Source organism: Athene cunicularia (assembly GCF_003259725.1).
Source record: "Athene cunicularia isolate RWA chromosome 1 unlocalized genomic scaffold, athCun1 chr1_part1, whole genome shotgun sequence".
NCBI lineage: Eukaryota > Metazoa > Chordata > Aves > Strigiformes > Strigidae > Athene > Athene cunicularia.
In genome coordinates this window covers 124,135,191-124,153,606 of record NW_020799091.1, presented here as the reverse complement: position 1 = coordinate 124,153,606, position 18,416 = coordinate 124,135,191, and the positions used below count along the sequence as shown (strand labels likewise).

At 47.0% G+C, this 18,416-nt stretch overlaps 1 protein-coding gene across 1 annotated transcript; it reads left to right on the top strand.

The window, feature by feature from the left end:
* Window positions 1-593: 593 nt before the first annotated feature.
* Window positions 594-18,139, top strand: LOC113476688 (fatty acid amide hydrolase-like). Its single transcript, XM_026842573.1, has 19 exons — window positions 594-636; window positions 2,652-2,689; window positions 3,941-4,081; window positions 5,854-5,916; window positions 7,057-7,177; window positions 7,608-7,700; window positions 8,903-9,063; window positions 10,532-10,617; window positions 10,834-10,917; window positions 12,116-12,178; window positions 12,314-12,391; window positions 12,484-12,572; window positions 13,323-13,359; window positions 14,625-14,773; window positions 14,984-15,046; window positions 15,355-15,430; window positions 16,086-16,170; window positions 16,819-16,906; window positions 17,464-18,139. The coding sequence occupies exons 2-19, from the start codon at window positions 2,685-2,687 to the stop codon at window positions 17,572-17,574; spliced, it is 1,593 nt and encodes a 530-aa protein (XP_026698374.1). The 5' UTR covers window positions 594-636; window positions 2,652-2,684; the 3' UTR covers window positions 17,575-18,139.
* Window positions 18,140-18,416: the final 277 nt, after the last annotated feature.

Genomic DNA, 18,416 nt, shown 5'->3' with positions numbered 1-18,416 from the left:
CTACACCCTGAAGCCACCAGAAACGGGTCCTGACCCAGAACAGGCCTTCTCAAACATCTGCCTTACAGGAAAAGCACACCAGTTTTCAGCAGGAGCTGGTTTACCCTTGCTGGAGAGCAGAGACACCGGTGTTACAGCAAATCCATTAAAACATATTCAGGAACTTGTGCATACACAAATGCCCCAAGTCATTACAAAGGCCTGTACAAGGAACCTAATCTGATAATTAAGCTACTACTTTGCATGCCTAAAAGAAAGCCTAATTTTCAGCTCCAGACACTTTTAAAAATATATAAGTACTAGACCCAGGGACATGCTTTAGGCTACTGGAAATGTTTCTAATAATCTACTCTTGTATAATAATAATTTCTCAACAAGATGTTTTCCAGTTTTCCTGCACTTAAGTAGGCCACTGTGGCTACTACCACCACTGCAGCCCTTATTATGGGGCACAATATGTCAAAACAAACACAAAACTAGTTGGGTAAGAGATCTCAAGATCTTTCCTTGTACCTGGACTCAAGTGCTGTATATTGTTAATAACTCTATGGCACTGCTGCCGTCTCCTCCCTGGGGAAACTGAAACCCTAGTAGCAGAGGGATTGAAAGCGCCTCTTCGTTCATGTGGCCAACACGGTGAGTGGGGGCGAGGGGCCGCGGCGGCCGGTAAACGGGGGAGGAGAACCCGAGGCTGCTCTGGGGAAAACCGGGCGAGGCCAGGACTGCCGGGGATAGCCGAGGGAGGGAAGGTAAAACCCGCCTTTCTGGGGGAATCGTAGGGGGGTTGTGGCTCTCTGCCTGCTGTCGGGGTTCACCCTGACCCCCAGGTGGGATGCCGTGGGGAGGGAGAGAGCTGGCCTCGGGGCGAGGGTGTCGTGAGTGTCTCCGGGCCGACAGCAAACTTGGAATGCAGCCGCCACCAGCTTTCCTCAGACGGGAAGGGATCCGGGTCCTGCAGCCCTCTGAGGGGGGGGTTCAGGAGGATGCTGAAGGCAGCTGTTCCCCCCGAGCTCTTCCTCCAAGCTCTTTCTCGCGTGGGCTTTGGTGCTGAAGGCAGCTATCCGCCCTCCCCAAGCTCTTCTTAACATGGGCTTTGGTGCTGAAGGCAGCTGTTCCCCCCACGCTCTTCCTCGTGTGGGCTTTGGCATTGTAAGGCAGCTGTTCTCCCAGAGCTCTTCCTCGTGAGGACTTTGGCACAGAAGGCAGCTGTCAGCCCTCCCGGAGCTCTTCCTCACGTGGGCTTTGGTTCTGAAGGCAGCTGTTCTCCCCAAGCTCTTCCTCGCGTGGGCTTTGGCATTGTACGCAGCTGTTCCCCCCGAGCTCTTCCTCGTGTTCGCTTTGGTGCTTGAAGGCAGCCGTCTGCCCTCCCCAAGCTCTTCCTCACGTGGGCTTTGGCGCTGAAGGCAGCTGTTCTCCCTGAGCTCTTCCTCGCATGGGCTTTGGCAGGCCTGTGGCTTGATTCTCCACAGCAGGAATCAACCCACAGGCCCACCAGAGCTGGTGTGAAGGAGGTGTGACCGCTGTGAGCAGGGTGCTGGTGCTGCATCCCCTCGGCAGTGAGCACCTTGCAGCATCAGTCACCCAAAAGGAGGTAGATTTTGCTGCTGCTGCTGCTTGGCCTTTCCTTTTGAGATAGCGTCAAGGTTAGGCACGAAAGTCATTTCAGCAGTGCGAACTGTTACAGAGGTCTGGCTGGGCCTGGAGTGAAAGCTAGTGAAGCGCTGTGTTTATTTGTGAGAATACCTCGCAAGTGGCTTTCTTACAGGATATAACAACCAGAATACCTTTTTTCCTTTGCTTTGTGGCCACTTCTGGTGCATGGCCATGCACTTGTTTCCCTTCCTGACATCTCCCTTGGAGAGGGGAACGTGAGATTCTCAGTTTCCTACAGGATTGTGCTGGTTTAGATGAGGCGTAGATTAGGAGCAACATGTTTTCAAAAAGTCTGTAATTCTTATGTAATGTGTGAGGCAACATATCACTTTGTGGATCTAGGAGTGTGAGTCTTGCTTCAGACTTGTACTGTATTTGTACACCCCTTAACATGTTTTTGAAGTCCGTTGTTGAGTTACAAAGACAGGCCAGAGCAAGGCTGATCTCTGTGGGACCACTGATATTGCTACAGTGGGAATTCAAGGTATTCAGAGAGTGTTTTCAGCTGGCTGCTACCATGGAGTCTCTAAATTTCTCATGCTTTACCAAGCTGACTTGGTTTACTGCAGGAGCTGGTTGAGCAACAGGAAAGATCCTAACAGGATAAACAAAATAATAATGTTTCTCCTTCATTCAGTGTTTGCATAATCCATGGAACATGAAGGAAGTAAGGCATGGGAGCGATGTAGATGCCTCTTAACAGTGTTGCAGCCTGCGGGTGCAGGCTTTTCCGAGCCGAGTTGGGGAAGGGCAAAGGCAGGAGAGCCAGAAGAATACGCTCTTTATAATTATATAAATATGGCATGGGTGGGGGAAAGATTTCAGACCAGTTTTGTGGTCTGAAATACAAGCATTTGTGCTACTTTTTTACTACATAACATTGCATGCTCTCTAGGGTCCTGCAGCAATTGTGAGCACATTCAGCATTCCTTGTCTAGCGAGGAAGGTGTTCAGGTCAAAGTTACTGCAAACCAATGTTTCTGCTTACTTTCTTCTAGGCTTTTGGACAGATCTGCTTACTGCCACTCTTAATGAGGTAAGAGTGGAGATTTTTCTCCCCCTCCAAGTGTTTTTTGTTTTTGTTTTTTTTTTCTTTAAAGGTGCTTACATTGCACATCACAAGTTATCTGAAATGACCTTTTCTAAGAGGGAAGCTGCATAACTTGATTGGAGAGTGAGCAAGATTATTTCATAGATGTTTTCAAGATTTTTTTTAACTATTCTGGTTTGAGTGGGTCTCTACCAGAAGAAATTAACCTTTTTTCCCACTCAGGCAGGAGCATAAAAGCTGAATTCACCACCTTGCCTCTTTGCCTTTCTGTTCTTTGCTGAAGAGCAGTCTTTCTTTCAGAGCTTGTGGATGTGCAGATCTCCTGGGTTTATCACAAGTAGAATAGTAGTAGTGGAGAAATAAGGCCAGACATGGAGTTCAGGGGTTCCAATAGATTCTTTTCAAAGATACTTACTTTTTTAGGTCATCCTTTTCTGCTCTCTCACATTTTTGTTTAGAAACTGTGCTTTCAAATGTACATTGCACTAAGTGCCACTCAGGTAAGAGGTGTCAGGAGCTTCAGGCTCATGCTTGGCTCATGTAATTTGCCCATCATTTGATGGGTCATCTGTGCAGATCCCAGGACTCTGCGATGTCACACAGTTGATTACACACAATTACACACAAGATTACACACAATTGGTACCCTTGAATTTTTACTTGGGGCATGGGCTTTTTGAGTGAATCGAACCCAGACAAGTGTCACTGCTCTTAGCAGATCATTCCTTGACATCTACGATAGGGTCTTGATTTCCTTGCTTTGTGTTCCAAACCCTGAACTTGTGCTGCAGTATTTGGTTGCAGACAAACCGTGTTGAAGAAGGTCATGGAAAAGGCTGAAGAGGTGCCTGTTTTAACAGGATGAGTGCTTCAACACATGGTTTATACTACTTTCTCCTTTTCTTTTCCTGTCCATTCCTGTCTTTATTAGTCTGTGGGTGGGTGATATGTCTAATTAAAGTGAATCGAAAACTTTCACCATTTCTTTCTGAGCTTTGGTTTACAGAGGTTGGCTGGCCATATGTCAAGAGGTGGGAGGCTTTGTTCAGCAAGCAGAATAGATTTGATGCTGCCTTTAGGAAAGGTGTGGGAGATTATCTTGTAACTGTTGCAACTCCCTGCTGTGAGAGCAGACTGCTAAAACAAAATGTTCTTGGGTAAGGTTCCCTCTGAACACTCTGACAAATTAGTCATGGTAGAGCTTGCAAACTCTAGCGGTGACTCTGTCTCTTTCAGGCTGAACAACTTCTCTCTCATGCGTTCACTTGACATTCATGAAGATCCCACGTTTCTCCCAGAGGTTGCTGCGGAGATTACAGAAGACAAGTCTGAGGCTAAAAGCACTTCAGATATTATTGAGCAGCTGATGAATGCAAGGTCAGTGTGTGATGTGTAAGAGTGGAGTGGAAGAAAATGAGTGTTGGCCACTATTATATTAGTGGGAAGCTGTTACTGTCGATAATCTGGATTAAAATCTTTTTTCCATGCCTAACTACTTTACAAAACAAATAGGGCTGTCTGTCTCCTTTTGCAATTTACAAATCACATATGAAGTTACAAGCAACATCAAGTTTCTACAAACTTCGGGGAAGCTGCTTACTGGCAAGAGACTAAATTCTGCCCTTGCCAGGGCTCTGATTGCCCTATTAGAGCAGGTACACTTGGTGGTTGCTAGTCAGCGCATATATCCCTTTAAGTGAGTTTGCAGGTGTGCTGTTTCTGACCTGCAAGGAATCTCACACAGGTGATTTGGAGGAGAGAATGAACACAAGTTATTAAGAAAACAATCCACAAGAAATGAGGTTTTGTTAGTTAAATTACCTGTTCAGCTTGATTGCAGCCTATACTTGATTAAATCCGGCTAGATTCCAGGCAAAAAGTTACTCAGTGCCTTACTGAGGTCTGATGCTGAGGTGGGAGCAGCTGGGCTGCTATGAATGCTCTCCCCATCTGGTTTTGGTTCTTAGTTGTGGGCCTATCCAGGAGTTACTGAAAATGTCTGAGCTGCATTTCATCAACGTCTCAGAGTGGGATCTCTGCATGTATCTTGGCTTTTAGCAGGACTAAGCTTGCTCCGGGCTTGAGTTCTTAAGCTGGAGCAAGGAAAAACTTTCAGCTCCTTCACTTTAGGAGGGATGTATTTTCTGCAGGCACTGTTCAGGGTGAGTGCAGCCTTCTGGTTCTTGTCTCCCCAGCTCTGCCAGTGATATATTGAGTATAACAGGGCAGGTTAGTGGAGCTGTACCTCTGCCCTGCATAGCACTTTATGGTGCCATGTGCTGTCCTGTTCCAGGGTCTGGCTTCTAGTTTGGGTGATGATATGGAGATATTTAGACTGGCTCTCAGGAAGTATTTCTTTGCAGAAGGGGTTGTTGGGCGTTGGAATGGGCTGCCCAGGGCAGGGGGGGAGTCCCCATACCTGGAGGGGTTGAAGAGTCGGGTTGACCCAGTGCTGAGGGATCTGGTGGAGTTGGGAACGGTCAGGGTGAGGTTCATGGTTGGACTGGAGGATCTTCAAGGTCTTTTCCAAACAAGATGATTCTGAGATATCACAGGAGTAGTAATAGTAGCTAGCTCTTCATATGATCTTATGCTTATCCTGTTGTGATGAGAAACGGTCTATTTCTTATGTGCTAGAGCCATCAACCTAGTTTTTAAGTGGTTTGTTGATGTGTATCCTTGTGTGTGCTGCATAGTGCCTCCTCCCGCTCCTGCACTACACGCTGTATGTGCTGCTGGCTATCTCTGGATCAAACTTGTGACAGAGATCCTGGGAGTAGGTTTACCAGTATATTTTGGATAGCCTGTAAAGCTGCAGCGGTGAGTAGCAAATGCAAACCTGGAATAAATTTTGAACAGTTTAATGACTGTTGTATCACAGTAGAAATACAAAACAACTAGAACACGTAAGCAAGACTATCCCCTTATTTTTGTGGCACCCTTAGTGTACCTGGTGTCTCGCACGTGTGCAAGGAGCCTGACAGAGCATGAGCTGAAATGTGTAGGCTAACGGTCCAAATGGTGACCAGCAGGTTTACTGGGAGAGAGGGATGCCCAAAGCTGCATTGGACTGTGATGCTGAAGTCTGCATGTCTAAACAGAGGTGGCTTTGGTGGTTCACAGTTGCCCCTTTAATTATTTCTTTGCAGGTCTGATTCTGCTAGCAATGGGTTTAGCTTCAAAGGGATCAAAGACTACCTGGACTGCTACAGGTAGGTGAAATTATGGTCTGGAAACAACCTGTCTTGCATGATCCCCTGCTGTGGTCTTCTACTGTTCGATGAGCTCTCAGCCCATCTCTTGGTTAGGATTGTCCTTGGGGTACCACTCCTGAGCATCACCCTCTGCAGCCCTTTCCCTCTAATAGAATAACAGAAAGCCAACTGGGAGAGCTGGCACAACTTTTACAAGCCCTGCAAGGATATTTAAATGCTGTTTCCTTTGGCTTATTGTAATTCTTCTCTGGGAGAGATTTCTACATACCTTGTTTGCCCAAACACATGAGAAGGAGAGGAAGGTTCATCTGGATGATGCGAGTTGCACATACTGCGGGTCTCTGAAGAATCCCTTGGTTCCCCAGCTGCTTGTGCTCCTGTGAGCAGTCTGCTTTCACCCAGTAAACATGTCCAGCTTGAAAAGAGCTGGAAGCACATCCCTGACTGAGGTTCTGCAAGCTGTTGGCTGTTTCGTAACTCCTGGTTGCCTGTGGGACATGTGCCAGGCGTGGAGTGCTCGGATAGATCCTCTTGTGCTCCTGGAGCTTCTTCCTCAAGGGCCACCTCTGCCAGTGGACTGCAGTCTTGGAGCCAAAGGCTGACCCTACAACCTGGTGTTACAGGTTCATCCTGACTGCCCGAGTTCTGTGTCAGCCAGAGATAGATGTGTTTGTGGTGTAATGCAGCCTATTACCAGGAGGTAGGGAAGGCCTGTTTGTTAAAGGTGGGTTGTTAAAGACTGGGAGCCCCTTCTCTGTAACAGGAGACCTGTGTAAAGGGGGCTGGCCTCTTGGTATGAGCTCACCGAGCTGGGAGTTTCATAGCCTCAGGCTTTCAGCTGCCATCTGTCCTTCCCCGTTTATCTGGTGGTTCAGGAATATCTGGGTAACTCTCCTAGCTCCTGCCCCTACTCTAAGGATTGTGGGTGTGCTGTGTATGCAAATTCTTCCCTTAAGGAAGGGAGTCTCCTGCCTCGATGGTGTCAGCTGTGTTGAAATCATCACCACACACAGATTCTTACCTAGTTCTCGCTTACAGATGTTACAGCTGTTGTCTTGATACATGAAAGAGAAACCCTGTGTGTGGGTGTGGTGTGGGGGGTCTTGTAACAAGGTCCCAACTTCTCCTGTCCTGTAGGAGTGGGAAGCTGACGCCATCTCAGGTAGCAAAGAACATCATTGCCATGCTGGAGGACTGCGACAAATCCACGCCCCCACTCAGAGCGATAGTGCAATGGGACCAGGAGCAAATAATGCTGGTAATGTCTGCCTCTGGTAGAAAAGGGGCCTCTGCCACCCCAAGAGCAGGTAGCATCCATTAGAAGGGGCAGAGGCTCTTCTGCTGATAATATTGCACAGAAAAATATGGACGATTTTCCTCCCTCCTTGTGCAGAGGACTACAAACAAGTTTGCTTTCCTTCCTGTAAAGAGAGGTAGCATTAAAGCAATCTGTTTCCTGCTGGATTATTATGTTTAAAATGGGTCTTCTGTGCTTCTGTTGCATCCATTAGCATAGATGCTTCCAAGTAGTAGTTTCCCATCAGCATATGGTGGAAGAAGAAAGAAACTTATAGTTTGGCTTAGTAGCAGCCTGAGAAAGCCATTTTCAGTATCTGTTCTGATACTGGTAATGACCTTCAGCTCAACTAAATATATATAACATGCACTTTTTTTTTTTCTCTGTGCAGATGGCTGAGGCCTCCACCACTCGTTACCGGAATAAATGTACCCTGTCTTATCTGGATGGCATCCCAGTGTGTCTGAAAGAAGAGTTTAAAGTAGTGAGTTTCCTTGTCTAGATGTCAGTTCGTGCTGCAGGTGGTCAACCTGGACAACTCACTGTGACAAGGTTTTAAGGCCAACTCCTCAGCCTGAGAAAATGTTTGCAATAAGGGGTAGTGTGTGGGTTTGTAATGAGTAGGATTAACAAGTTTTGTCAGGTAAAGACAGATCTTGGGTACAGCAGATTGTTCCATATCTTGTACCAATCTCTTTAATCCATGGGGAGTAGGGGGGTGTGTGTGGGAAACAGTCCCTCTTACGATGAAATGAGAATGTATGAAAGGCATAACTGTATTTCTCAGGAACATACTCTGCTCCACTGGTAAAGCATCCCCCTCTCCTCACCTTAAAGGATGTGTGTTAGAAATATGCAAGTTACTTTGAAAATCCCCACTCACAAGGAGTTTTGCCTGTGGCTGGACAATTACGATGAAGTACTCTGGCAGTGCCATCACGCTGTCGTAGGCCCTGCAGAGACCTACCCATAGAGTGGGAGTCCTCTTTATGTACAGATTCTTCCATTGCTGCCTTGAAGTGAAGAGTACTTAGCATACCCTGAAAATTACTCCATCTGGTATTTTGGCATTCATCTAATCTTGGTGCCTTGCTTCAAAGCACTGCAGCTCTGTCTGTAGAAAAATGGAAAATAGAGCTCCTGTGTGCTGTGGGGCCAAGGTGCCTCTGGGCATAGCAGTTGCATTGCTGCAGGGAGGCAGACTTTTTGACCATCTACTGGCTCTTAGGAAGTATTTAATTGCAGAAGGGGTTATTGGGCATTAGAATGGGCTGCCCAGGGCAGGGGGGGAGTCCCCATCCCTGGAGGGGTTGAAGAGTCAGGTTGACCCAGCGCTGAGGGATCTGGTGGAGTTGGGAATGGTCAGTGTGAGGTTAATGGTTGGACTGGATGATCTCTAAGGTGTTTTCCAACCAAGATGATTCTGTGATTCTGTTTCTGCTCTTCTGTATTATGGTATTAAAAAGACTCTTCTGCATGGAGGAAGGACCAGATATTGAAGGGTTAAGTGTCCCTCCTAACAGAAACCAACAGGACAAGGTGAAGAGTGAAGCTTCCTAGCCCTTACTTACCTCTGGTCATCCTAATGTCTGGGATCTGTTGTGAAGTGTGTATATGAGGCATGCACATGTGCCTGCCTACCTTGCCAGGGTTTGAGGATGAGTAATAAGGTGTCTTCTTGCTAAGGTACCTTACCATCAGCGAGTGGGAACAGTGTATCTTGGGACAGAGCCTGAAACAGAAGATGCTACTGTGGCCAAGAAGCTGCGAGAGGCTGGGGCTATCATTATTGGAGTCTCAAATATGCATGAACTGGGGACTGGAACAACTGGATGCAACCCTAATAGGTAAAAATCCCTTTCCCCTCTCTTCCTCCTGAGTGTAGAAAGACTTAAAAGTCTGTCCAGAACTGACAGGGAAAGGAACAAAAAGAGCGCAAGCTTGTGAGAACAAAACTGATGGAAGTACCCTGTGCAGAGAGAGCCCTGGGGGTATGAAGCAGCATTGTAGATTGGAGGGTCAGAGTAGCCATGAAAGCCTGAAGGTTTCTGAAATCAAAGGGAGGAGAATGGTGTCTGCTGAGTAATGAACTTGTTTTACCAGGCCTTACAGGCCTGGAGGTGTGAATGTTTACAGGATGAGGGGTAGAAAAAAAGTGACAAAACCCAAATAAATAGTAATCTAATGCTCAGTCACATTAATGGCCAAAGGCCCAGAACAGTGAGAAAAGGTACAGTCATCTCAGCAGAACATAGTGGTTTTATTTCCTAGCTAAACCAGGTTCACTGGCATTTGCTTCACTGTTCTGAATTCTCCAGCTGTAGCCAAGCTGAGAGCCTCTATTCTGCAGCAGTAGGGTGCTCGGAGCCTTGATAAGCCATGTGCAGAGCCATGCTTTGTGCATGTGCAGCTGGATGGAACTGGGGCTCCCCCTCAGCTGCAACAACGTGCCAGGGCATTTACTCACTGCTGAGGTCGGCTGGATACCCTGCTGCCTGGCAGGCCTCTGCCGTGTCTGGGGACTGTGGTCAGACTGGAGGCTTTGGGAGCTGCTGCTCTGGGATAAAGAGCAGAGCTGGGGATGCAGACTTGTTTGTCTGCAAGAATTGCTGGTCAACAACTGCTCCACCCTTTGGAGTTGTAGTAGTGCACTGTGGCCTGCAGTAATGGCACAGTGCTGTCGCTGGCATCCTTTCTCCTGCTTTGAGTGTCTTTTTTTGGATAGCCTGCATATGTTAATGAAGTTGGACTCTGAGGCAGAAGTCTTTTGTATTGTGTTTTCTGGGGTTTTTTTTAATCTGGAGAAGAGGAGATTGAGGGGAGACCTCATTGGCCCTCTACAGCTCCCTGAAAGGAGGATGCAGAGAGGGGGGATGAGTCTCTTGAACCAAGGAACAAGTGATAGGACAAGAGGGAATGGCCTCAAGCTGCACCAGGGCAGGGTCAGACTGGCTCTTAGGAAGTATTTCTTTGCAGAAGGGGTTGTTGGGCGTTGGAATGGGCTGCCCAGGGCAGGGGGGGAGTCCCCATCCCTGGAGGGGTTGAAGAGTCGGGCTGACCCAGTGCTGAGGGATCTGGTAGAGTTGGGAACTGTCAATGTTAGGTAAATGGTTGGACTGTATGATCTTCAAGGTCTTTTCCAACCAAGATGATTAAGTGATTCTGTCATTCTAGGGACGTAGCACTATCTGGGATTAAACAGTATCTCTTTACTAAGAGCTCAGAATCTCTGAACTGCGTTTCTGGATCTTTTTCTGCCCTATAGTGCATGGGGTCCTTCCTAGGAAAAGATTCAAAACTATCTGTCTGCTTCAGGTACCACAAGATCCCAAGGAATCCCTACAAGCCTAACCACTTCACAGGTGGGAGCTCCAGTGGGTCAGCAGCAGCTGTAGCAGCAGGTAGGTGGTCCTAAATGGAGCTCAGGGGTGGTGGGAGGAAGGTCCTGAGCCAAAGCACCTCAGGCATTTAGTTTTTATGAGGGGGTTTAGAAGCTGGAGGGAACTCCTAGCTGAACAGAGAGCTCTGTGTGCTTCCTTGGCCACAACTGTTGGTAGAATGGACTGGGCAACACAATGTCTCTCTGATCACAGGCCAATTGTGTGGGTTTTTTGTAGGTCTCTGCCCAGTGGCTATTGGCACAGATGGAGGCGGCTCTGTGAGGATTCCTGCTTCATTCTGTGGTGTGGTGGGTCTGAAAGGTAGAGATCTTTAATCATGGAGGGGTTTGTATGTCTTGTTTGCTGTATCGGACAGAATGCCACATGCACAGTCCATCAATTCCTGTCAAGCAAAACTTGATGCGAGAAACTGGAGTGTAACAGCCTGAGAGTCATGTGGGTTGGACTGGCAGAGCAAAAGTATTCTCAATACTGGCTATTGAACAGATGTTCTAACATACTAACTTACTTGAGTCAAATGCTAAACAAAACAGGCATGCTACTTTTCTTTCTACCCACCCATCCCTCTTCAATCTTCCTTCTTTGCTGAGAGGTTTTCCCAACATAGTTGGGTATCTGTAGTGAGCTGGTGAAAAGCATCTCCACCCATGATGGTTTGCCATCACCCCAATTATATGGAGAGGCTGATGCTGCTCAGATTTGTATCTGGTAAGTTGAACCGGGTAATAGGCTTGTACCCATTCCCTCTTCTCTCAGTGTTACGTGAAGTAGAAATGCAGTTTTTGCAATAAAAATTAAGGTAATCAAGGAGAATGTGCAGAGGACTTGAGAAATACACAGGGCAGTGTCTACAGCATGGAAGATGGCGAGGCAGGATTGTCACTTGGAAGAGATGCCAGCTTTTGGGAATGGTTTATCATTCTGAAGGATCTCTGCTGCTTCATCTGAGACCAGATACTCAGCTCCTACTCTGTTTTTCCATCCTTCACATGTGATCAACTTGATTAATCATGATTCAGCTGAGGAAGATAATGATGACAATGATAAAAATGTTACTGGTCAGAAAGGTGACACGAGTGCTTGCAGAAGGCAGCCATTGTTAGGCATGGAGTCTCACTGGTGAAGTGAGTGAGATCTCCCAGGGGTGATATCTCCTGCTGTTGATAATCCTGCTCCTGCTTCTCCATCCTCCGTACCATAGATGCTGCTTCTGCATATTTAAATGCGCATATTTCAAAACGTCCCTTCATGTATTTCCCCTCAAATAAATAATTTCTTACGGGGAAAACAGTTTTAACTGTTTGTTGAGTGCATCTGTTTCACTGATGGGACGGACCATGGTCAGCAGAACAGGGTCCTCAAAGATGAGTGGGCTTTTGGCTTTGAAACAGCAGATGTAAAAGTGGGTGTTGCTTACTGACTGGGTGTGCCAGAGGCCATCTAGGTCAGATCTTATTGGTGACTGCTGATGGCTAACTGCTCATTTCTTTTTCTCTAGGTACGTTTGGGCGCATCAGCTGTCATGGCAGCTTGCCACTCTCCTACTCCACAGTCAGCGTAGGTAAGAGGACTTGTGCTCCACCTCAGGGACCATGTCCTCAACAGGGAGGGAATCTGTGCATTCAGAAGACCTTGGCAGGGAGGAAGGTACTATTTACCACTTATCACATATTTATAACTGTTCTCTCTTTTACAGGCCCTATCTGTACCTCGGTGGCAGATGCAGCCATTGTTTATAGTATCCTTGCAGAACCAGATCCACTCTATCCATATGGTAGGTGAGCCCTCTCCCTCCCTGAGCTCTGGTGCTCTGCCTTCCTAGAGACATCCTAGATAAAAGCCAGAACTCTTGTTTGTTCCCTGCAGGACTAAAACAGCCCAAAGCAACCCTATCTGGTATGTGTGCTCCTGACCTGAAAGACTTAAAACTGGGAGTGGACTGGACGTTTTTTAAGGTGCCTGTTCTACCTCTCTCTTTCTGCTGCGTTGCCAAATGAGATTTTAAAGGAACTTGGTGCATTCACTTTTCTCTTGCCTGTCATCATTAGAGCTTCTCATATTTAGGCTCATAATTGGAAGAGAATATTGCCTGGGAGAAAACATTGACAGGGATAGATTTTTATTTTTTTTTTTTCCTGAGGCAACCTTTTGAGTAAAAGTCTGTTGGAGGCATGAGGAAAGGTAATGACTGCACAGTTGATGGTAGTATGCTTCCTCATATGGCTCTTTCTATCAGAAGCAATGCTTCTGAACTGATTACAAAAGGCAGTTAGTTTAAAATCAAGTGAGGAAAATTAGTGTATCCATTTGGTGACAGTGATGTAGCCACGGAGTGGTATTTTATCATTCCAGAGTAGAAACAGGGCTTTGCAAGTTAGTGCCACTTACTGATTGTAATGTGACCCCACAAATGTGCTCAGGATTTCTTCCCTGGAAGAAAACAAGGACTCTTTCTGGCTCTGCCTCAGTGCAGAGGAATATCCTCCTCTAGAAAGAGACAACCTTTCCTTTTCCTTAGGGATATGATACACAAGCTGTTCTCTTGGAGCAGGTGGCCTAAGGCAGTCCTGGAGGGCTGTGTTTCACTGCCATTATGGATAGGAACAAGGAAAGCTCCATGAGGACAGAAGTCCTAGTGAGTGTGCTCACCAGGGAGAGGAGGGCAGTTACTAAAGTCTACTTAGTTCTTTCCTCTTATTCTCTAGGCATGTGATGCTGAAGTCCTGTCCATCTGTGAGAAAGGTAAAGAGGAAAAGTCTGTAACTCTCTTATTCCGTCTGATGTCATGGTATCATTCAGTGCTCCTCTTCTGTGTGCGTTACAAAGATCTCGCCTGTAGTCCTTAAAGGCAGATGCTTGAAGAGGTTTGGCTGGACAAACAGCAGTAGCTTTGTATTAGGGCAGCCATCCTGACTGCTGAGGGTTAAAAATCTCAACGGCTGTAGGCTTGTCAGGTTACAATGGAAGAATGCAGTCCAGTGTGCTAAGCCTCCATCTGTATAAAGACAGATCTGTGCCCAGTAATACTTATTTTGCAAGCTTTAATGGTAAAAGACTTAAGGGAGAGACTTGTTTCACAACATAATGTTGAGTAGGAAAGACAGGGCTAGGTCTTTGTGATAAATTCAGTCCTCTGGAATTTCCTTGTAATCAGCCAAATGGTGCCTTTAGGGTTGCTTTGTCAGATTTTAGACTAAGAAAAATTGACTCTGATGAGTACTTGGGGGTGGGGGAGAAAGACTGTACAGTGCCTGGTATAGTGGTTGGCCTCCTATGCATTGGAGCTGAGAGAGTTCACAGTATTCAGGCTTTGTTTGACTGGATTTTCTTCAGATATTTCCATAGACACTCATGCTTCTACACACTGTTTAGAGTTTTCTTAGGAGATGCACCAGAAGCCAGTGAAATAGGCAAGCTTGGGTATTTATGAAGAATTTGGGGGTCAAAGAAAGAAGGCTGTTCTTTTCTGAATGCAAAAGATTCACTTTTTGCAAAGTCTTGGTGTTCAGCCTTGCTAAAGTGCATCACGGTTTAGTGAACCTGTACTGCTGACCTGGTTTGAGTATCTCCTGGGTTTCTCTACCATTATAGTTCAGAAGAGGCTTTGAATGGGAATCTGATGATGCTAAATAATGACTTCATGCTGATAGAATACCAGTCATGTCAAGTGCTGGGAGAAGCATCGTCAGTCCACCTTTACTCTTTGTGTTAACTGTGGGGCTAGAGGGAGGAGATGAACTTGCCCGAAATGTAGTGGGTAAGTTAGGAACCTGTCTGCAAGCCCCTACCCCTGCCCCGTTGGAATATTGAGACCTAGTTAGATTGCAGGCTTTTACCCATGAGAAGCAGCTGCAGCAGTCTGCACCCCACACGATGCACTGAAGATGCTCGTCTTGCAATGGCCCATGGGGTCTCTTAACTTCTCAAGGGGGTGGGGATTTACAGCCCTTCGGTGGAGTTTGGTGAACTCAGGGACACTCTCTGTGCTTTACCTGTTCTATACACAGCCGTGGAATACCTGCGGAGTCAGGGAGCCAGCGTAGTTGAAGTGTTTCTTCCAGAGATGGAGGAAGTGCGAGTAGCACATGCAATCTGCATTCTTGGGGAGATGAGGGACTTCCTGCAACCTGACTTCAACAAACATTTCCGGGAAATGGTAAGTAGCAGCAGCTCAGATCAGTGGCAGTAGTTGTCCTGGCTGATACAGAACAAGCATCATGACAGTGAGAAACCTGAGGCTCTCCTGCTTTTTCTGTGACAAAAAACACCTGTTGGTTGATACAGGAGAATGGACCTGGAAGAGAACTCCTGGGCTGTCACATTCAGTTTCTTGCAAACAGAGCCATGATGGATGTTTCTCTTTCAGAATTTGGACACTCGGGCTAACCTGGCCTTGGCTTCCCAGTTCACAGCTCTGGATTATATTACGGTAAGGGAAATGCTGTGGGAAAGGAAGGGAGGCACCTAACAAAATTGTAAAGGTGGGGTAGAGGATTCTCTTAACCTCCCATATCCTCCATACAATAGGATATTGCCCAGCCTTACTGGCCTCTGCTGTGAAAGCATGCTGAATGGTAGGGCACCACCAAGGATGTGCCACCTGGCCTGCTGGCCTGCATCTTGGTTCCAAACTGCAGGAACCTTGTCTTCTTTTCCAAAGGTTCTAACAGGCAAAGTCTGCCGTCATGGAACACGAGTCTCATGAACCCAGTCACACAGTAGTCTCTCTGCTTGCAGGCAAATCGACAGAGAACTCGGAGCATGAGATTTTTGCGGGAGATCTTCACCTCTGTGAACTGCATCCTTACACCAGGTATTGGCAGCCTTGGCCAAAGAGCTGGTCCCTGAGAGCCGTGTGGTGCCTTTTAAGAACAGTCACTCCATTAACCACCCACCCCCCTCCCCCCGAGTTTTAAGAGCAGGTCTTTTTTGCAAAGACTTTGCCTTGTCTCAAGTCTTTAGAAGAAGATGCAGCCTGGTTAGGAAACCTGCTGTATATATATGGATTTCCTGTGTATTTCTAGACTTACTGCCTATATCCATGGCAGTGAGAAACTCCTCCTTGGTACTTCAACCAGGAGCTGCAGACCCAGCACAGGAGGGACTCAACATCTACTTACGTATGAAGATGTTCTTGCTCAGAACTAACTGCTTAATTCATAAATCCTAGCGACTTGATTGCATTCCAGGGGTGTGAGTTTGCATCACCAACATGGTTTTAACGTGGTTTTAATTAACTGAGCTGTTCCGTGAAGATTGCCCACTGCCTGACTCTTCCTTTGCTCTTTAAGCACTGGATTAGGTTGCCCAGAGAGGCTGTGGAATCTCCATCCCTGGGGATATTCAAAAGCCATTTGGCTATTGTCTGGGGCAACCTGCTCTGGCTGATTGTCCTTGTGATGGAAGGTTAGATAAGATGACCTCCTGAGGTCCCTTTCAGTCTCAATCATTCTGTGATTCCTCCACAGGTGTTGCTTGTACTGCCCCAAGAATCTTTGAATCTGACCTCTTGTCTGGGAGCAGTGATTTGTCCTTCACAGTCCGGTCCATGAGGTAAGAGTGCTGCTCGCACTACAGAGCAGAAGTTTGGGAACAGCTGGAGACCAGCTGTACTACCTGAAGGAGCTCAGGCTGTAGAGCAGGAGGGATTGATCCTAGCTGTCTCTCCCAAAAAAGAATTACTTTGCTGCTGTCCCAAGGCAGGAATGAATTACTTGAATGACTCGAGCGTGTCCAGAGAAGGGCAACGGAGCTGGTGCAGGGGCTGGAGCACAGGTCTGATGGGGAGCGGCTGAGGGAACTGGGGGGGTTTAGTCTGGAGAAGAGGAGGCTGAGGGGAGACCTCATGGCCCTCTACAGCTCCCTGAAAGGAGGGTGCAGAGAGGGGGGATGAGTCTCTTGAGCCAAGGAACAAGCACCAGGACAAGAGGGAATGGCCTCAAGCTGTGCCAGGGCAGGGTCAGACTGGCTCTTAGGAAGTATTTCTTTGCAGAAGGGGTTGTTGGGCGTTGGAATGGGCTGCCCAGGGCAGGGGGGGAGTCCCCACCCCTGGAGGGGTTGAAGAGTCGGGTTGACCCAGCGCTGAGGGATCTGGTGGAGTTGGGAACGGTCAGGGTGAGGTTAATGGTTGGACTGGAGGATCTTCAAGGTCTTTACCAACCGAGATGATTCTGTGAATGCTGATGACAGCTTTTCCCCCAGGTTCATGCAGCTTGGTAACTTCACTGGGATTCCAGGCCTTGTGGTCCCCATTGGATATTCTACAGCTGGGCTTCCTATCAGCTTCCAAGTGAGTATTGGCTCTTTGTGAATGCTGGGTCACAAAATCTCCAACTGGCTTTGTCCGGAACCACTATAACCAGGTTCCTGCTGTTCCACACAACACACTTGGAGTGGTAGGTACTGGTAATAAAGTTTTAACTTGTGGGTAAAAAGATTTGCCTCAGAGTAACTCACTCCTGAATGGCAGAGGGACTTTTCAGGTATCTGGGAGATAGATTTCTCTGTCTATCTACTTGCATCAGTACCCACTATTTGTCACTACTCCTTCCTCTATTTTCCTATTCCTCAGTTCTGTAACTTCAAGTCTTTCCTTGTTGTCCCTTGAAAAGGGTCTCATGTAAATGAAAGGCTCATGTCTTTTGATTAAGTCTTACAGCTGCCTTTATCCCAGTTGCACTGATGCCATACCTGCTGGGGTAGAAGGGTAAATAAAGCATGTGTCCTTTTGGTGCTGTTGGGGAAAACAAAAATTAGTTATGTTTTGCAGGGCTTTCAACAGCGTCTATGTGATGATGCTTACGCTTTTTTTTTTCTTTTCTTTTTCTGTGTCTTACCTTCTCCCAGGTCATGGCAAAATGGTGGGATGAAGCTGTTCTTCTGAGGATTGGCCTGAAGCTAGAGCAGTTTCGTTGCCAGACCAAAAAACCATCCATTTATTATGACATCCTCGCATGATGGAGTGACCAAGAGGGAGACTAAGTCTTTTTTCTCCTAGTCTGACCTGACCAAATATTAGAGTAGTCTTGTTTTCAGTGTTCACTCAAATAAGGCTTAGTTACAGGCCCATTGGAGGAGTAGGGAGGAACACTGATCTAAGCAGGCACTGATGCTGGGCAGACATAATTTCTGCTCCCCGTTTTCTTACCAGATGGTCCAGTTTATACTGGGGAGACCAACTGTGCTAGCTAGTTCCTTGCTGTGTTTTTGCCAACAGGGGAAGCTGCAACTATCTTCTGCAATTTCTGTCTATGTAAGGGTCTTGTATAAACATGGAAGACAGTTGCATCTACAGGACTGCATGTTGGCAGTTCATACTATGCATGGAAAGGTACAATTCCTAGATCTTAAACTTTCACACAAAACTCCTGCTCCAAGGATATAATGAAGGTACTTTGAGGGGGAGAGCCAGCTTCTCTTGAGAAATAATGCCTAGCTCCCTTGGAATGAGGAGGATCTTAACATGCCTGCAATTAGATGGTGTGTGTTGTGTTATACAGTGCATCAGAGCAAAAGAGAATGCCTATAGCTATGGAAGTGTCACTGTGCTTCTGTCCCTTACTCTGCAAGCAGGGTAAGGTCAGTCTAACTCTGGCACAAAGTATGGGTGTGTTCACTGCAGGAGCAGCTCCTACCTACCTTCAGCCTCACATGCAAGGGGAGGGAAAAACCAGAGCATGAACCCTTATCAACTCTGTGACCCAAAGCCCTGGTTCAGGGTTCTGGCTTCCTGTTACACATCTCTATTTTTCCCACCTGAAGCCCTGGAGAGCCTCTTTTCTCGCACTGGTTGCTTAAAT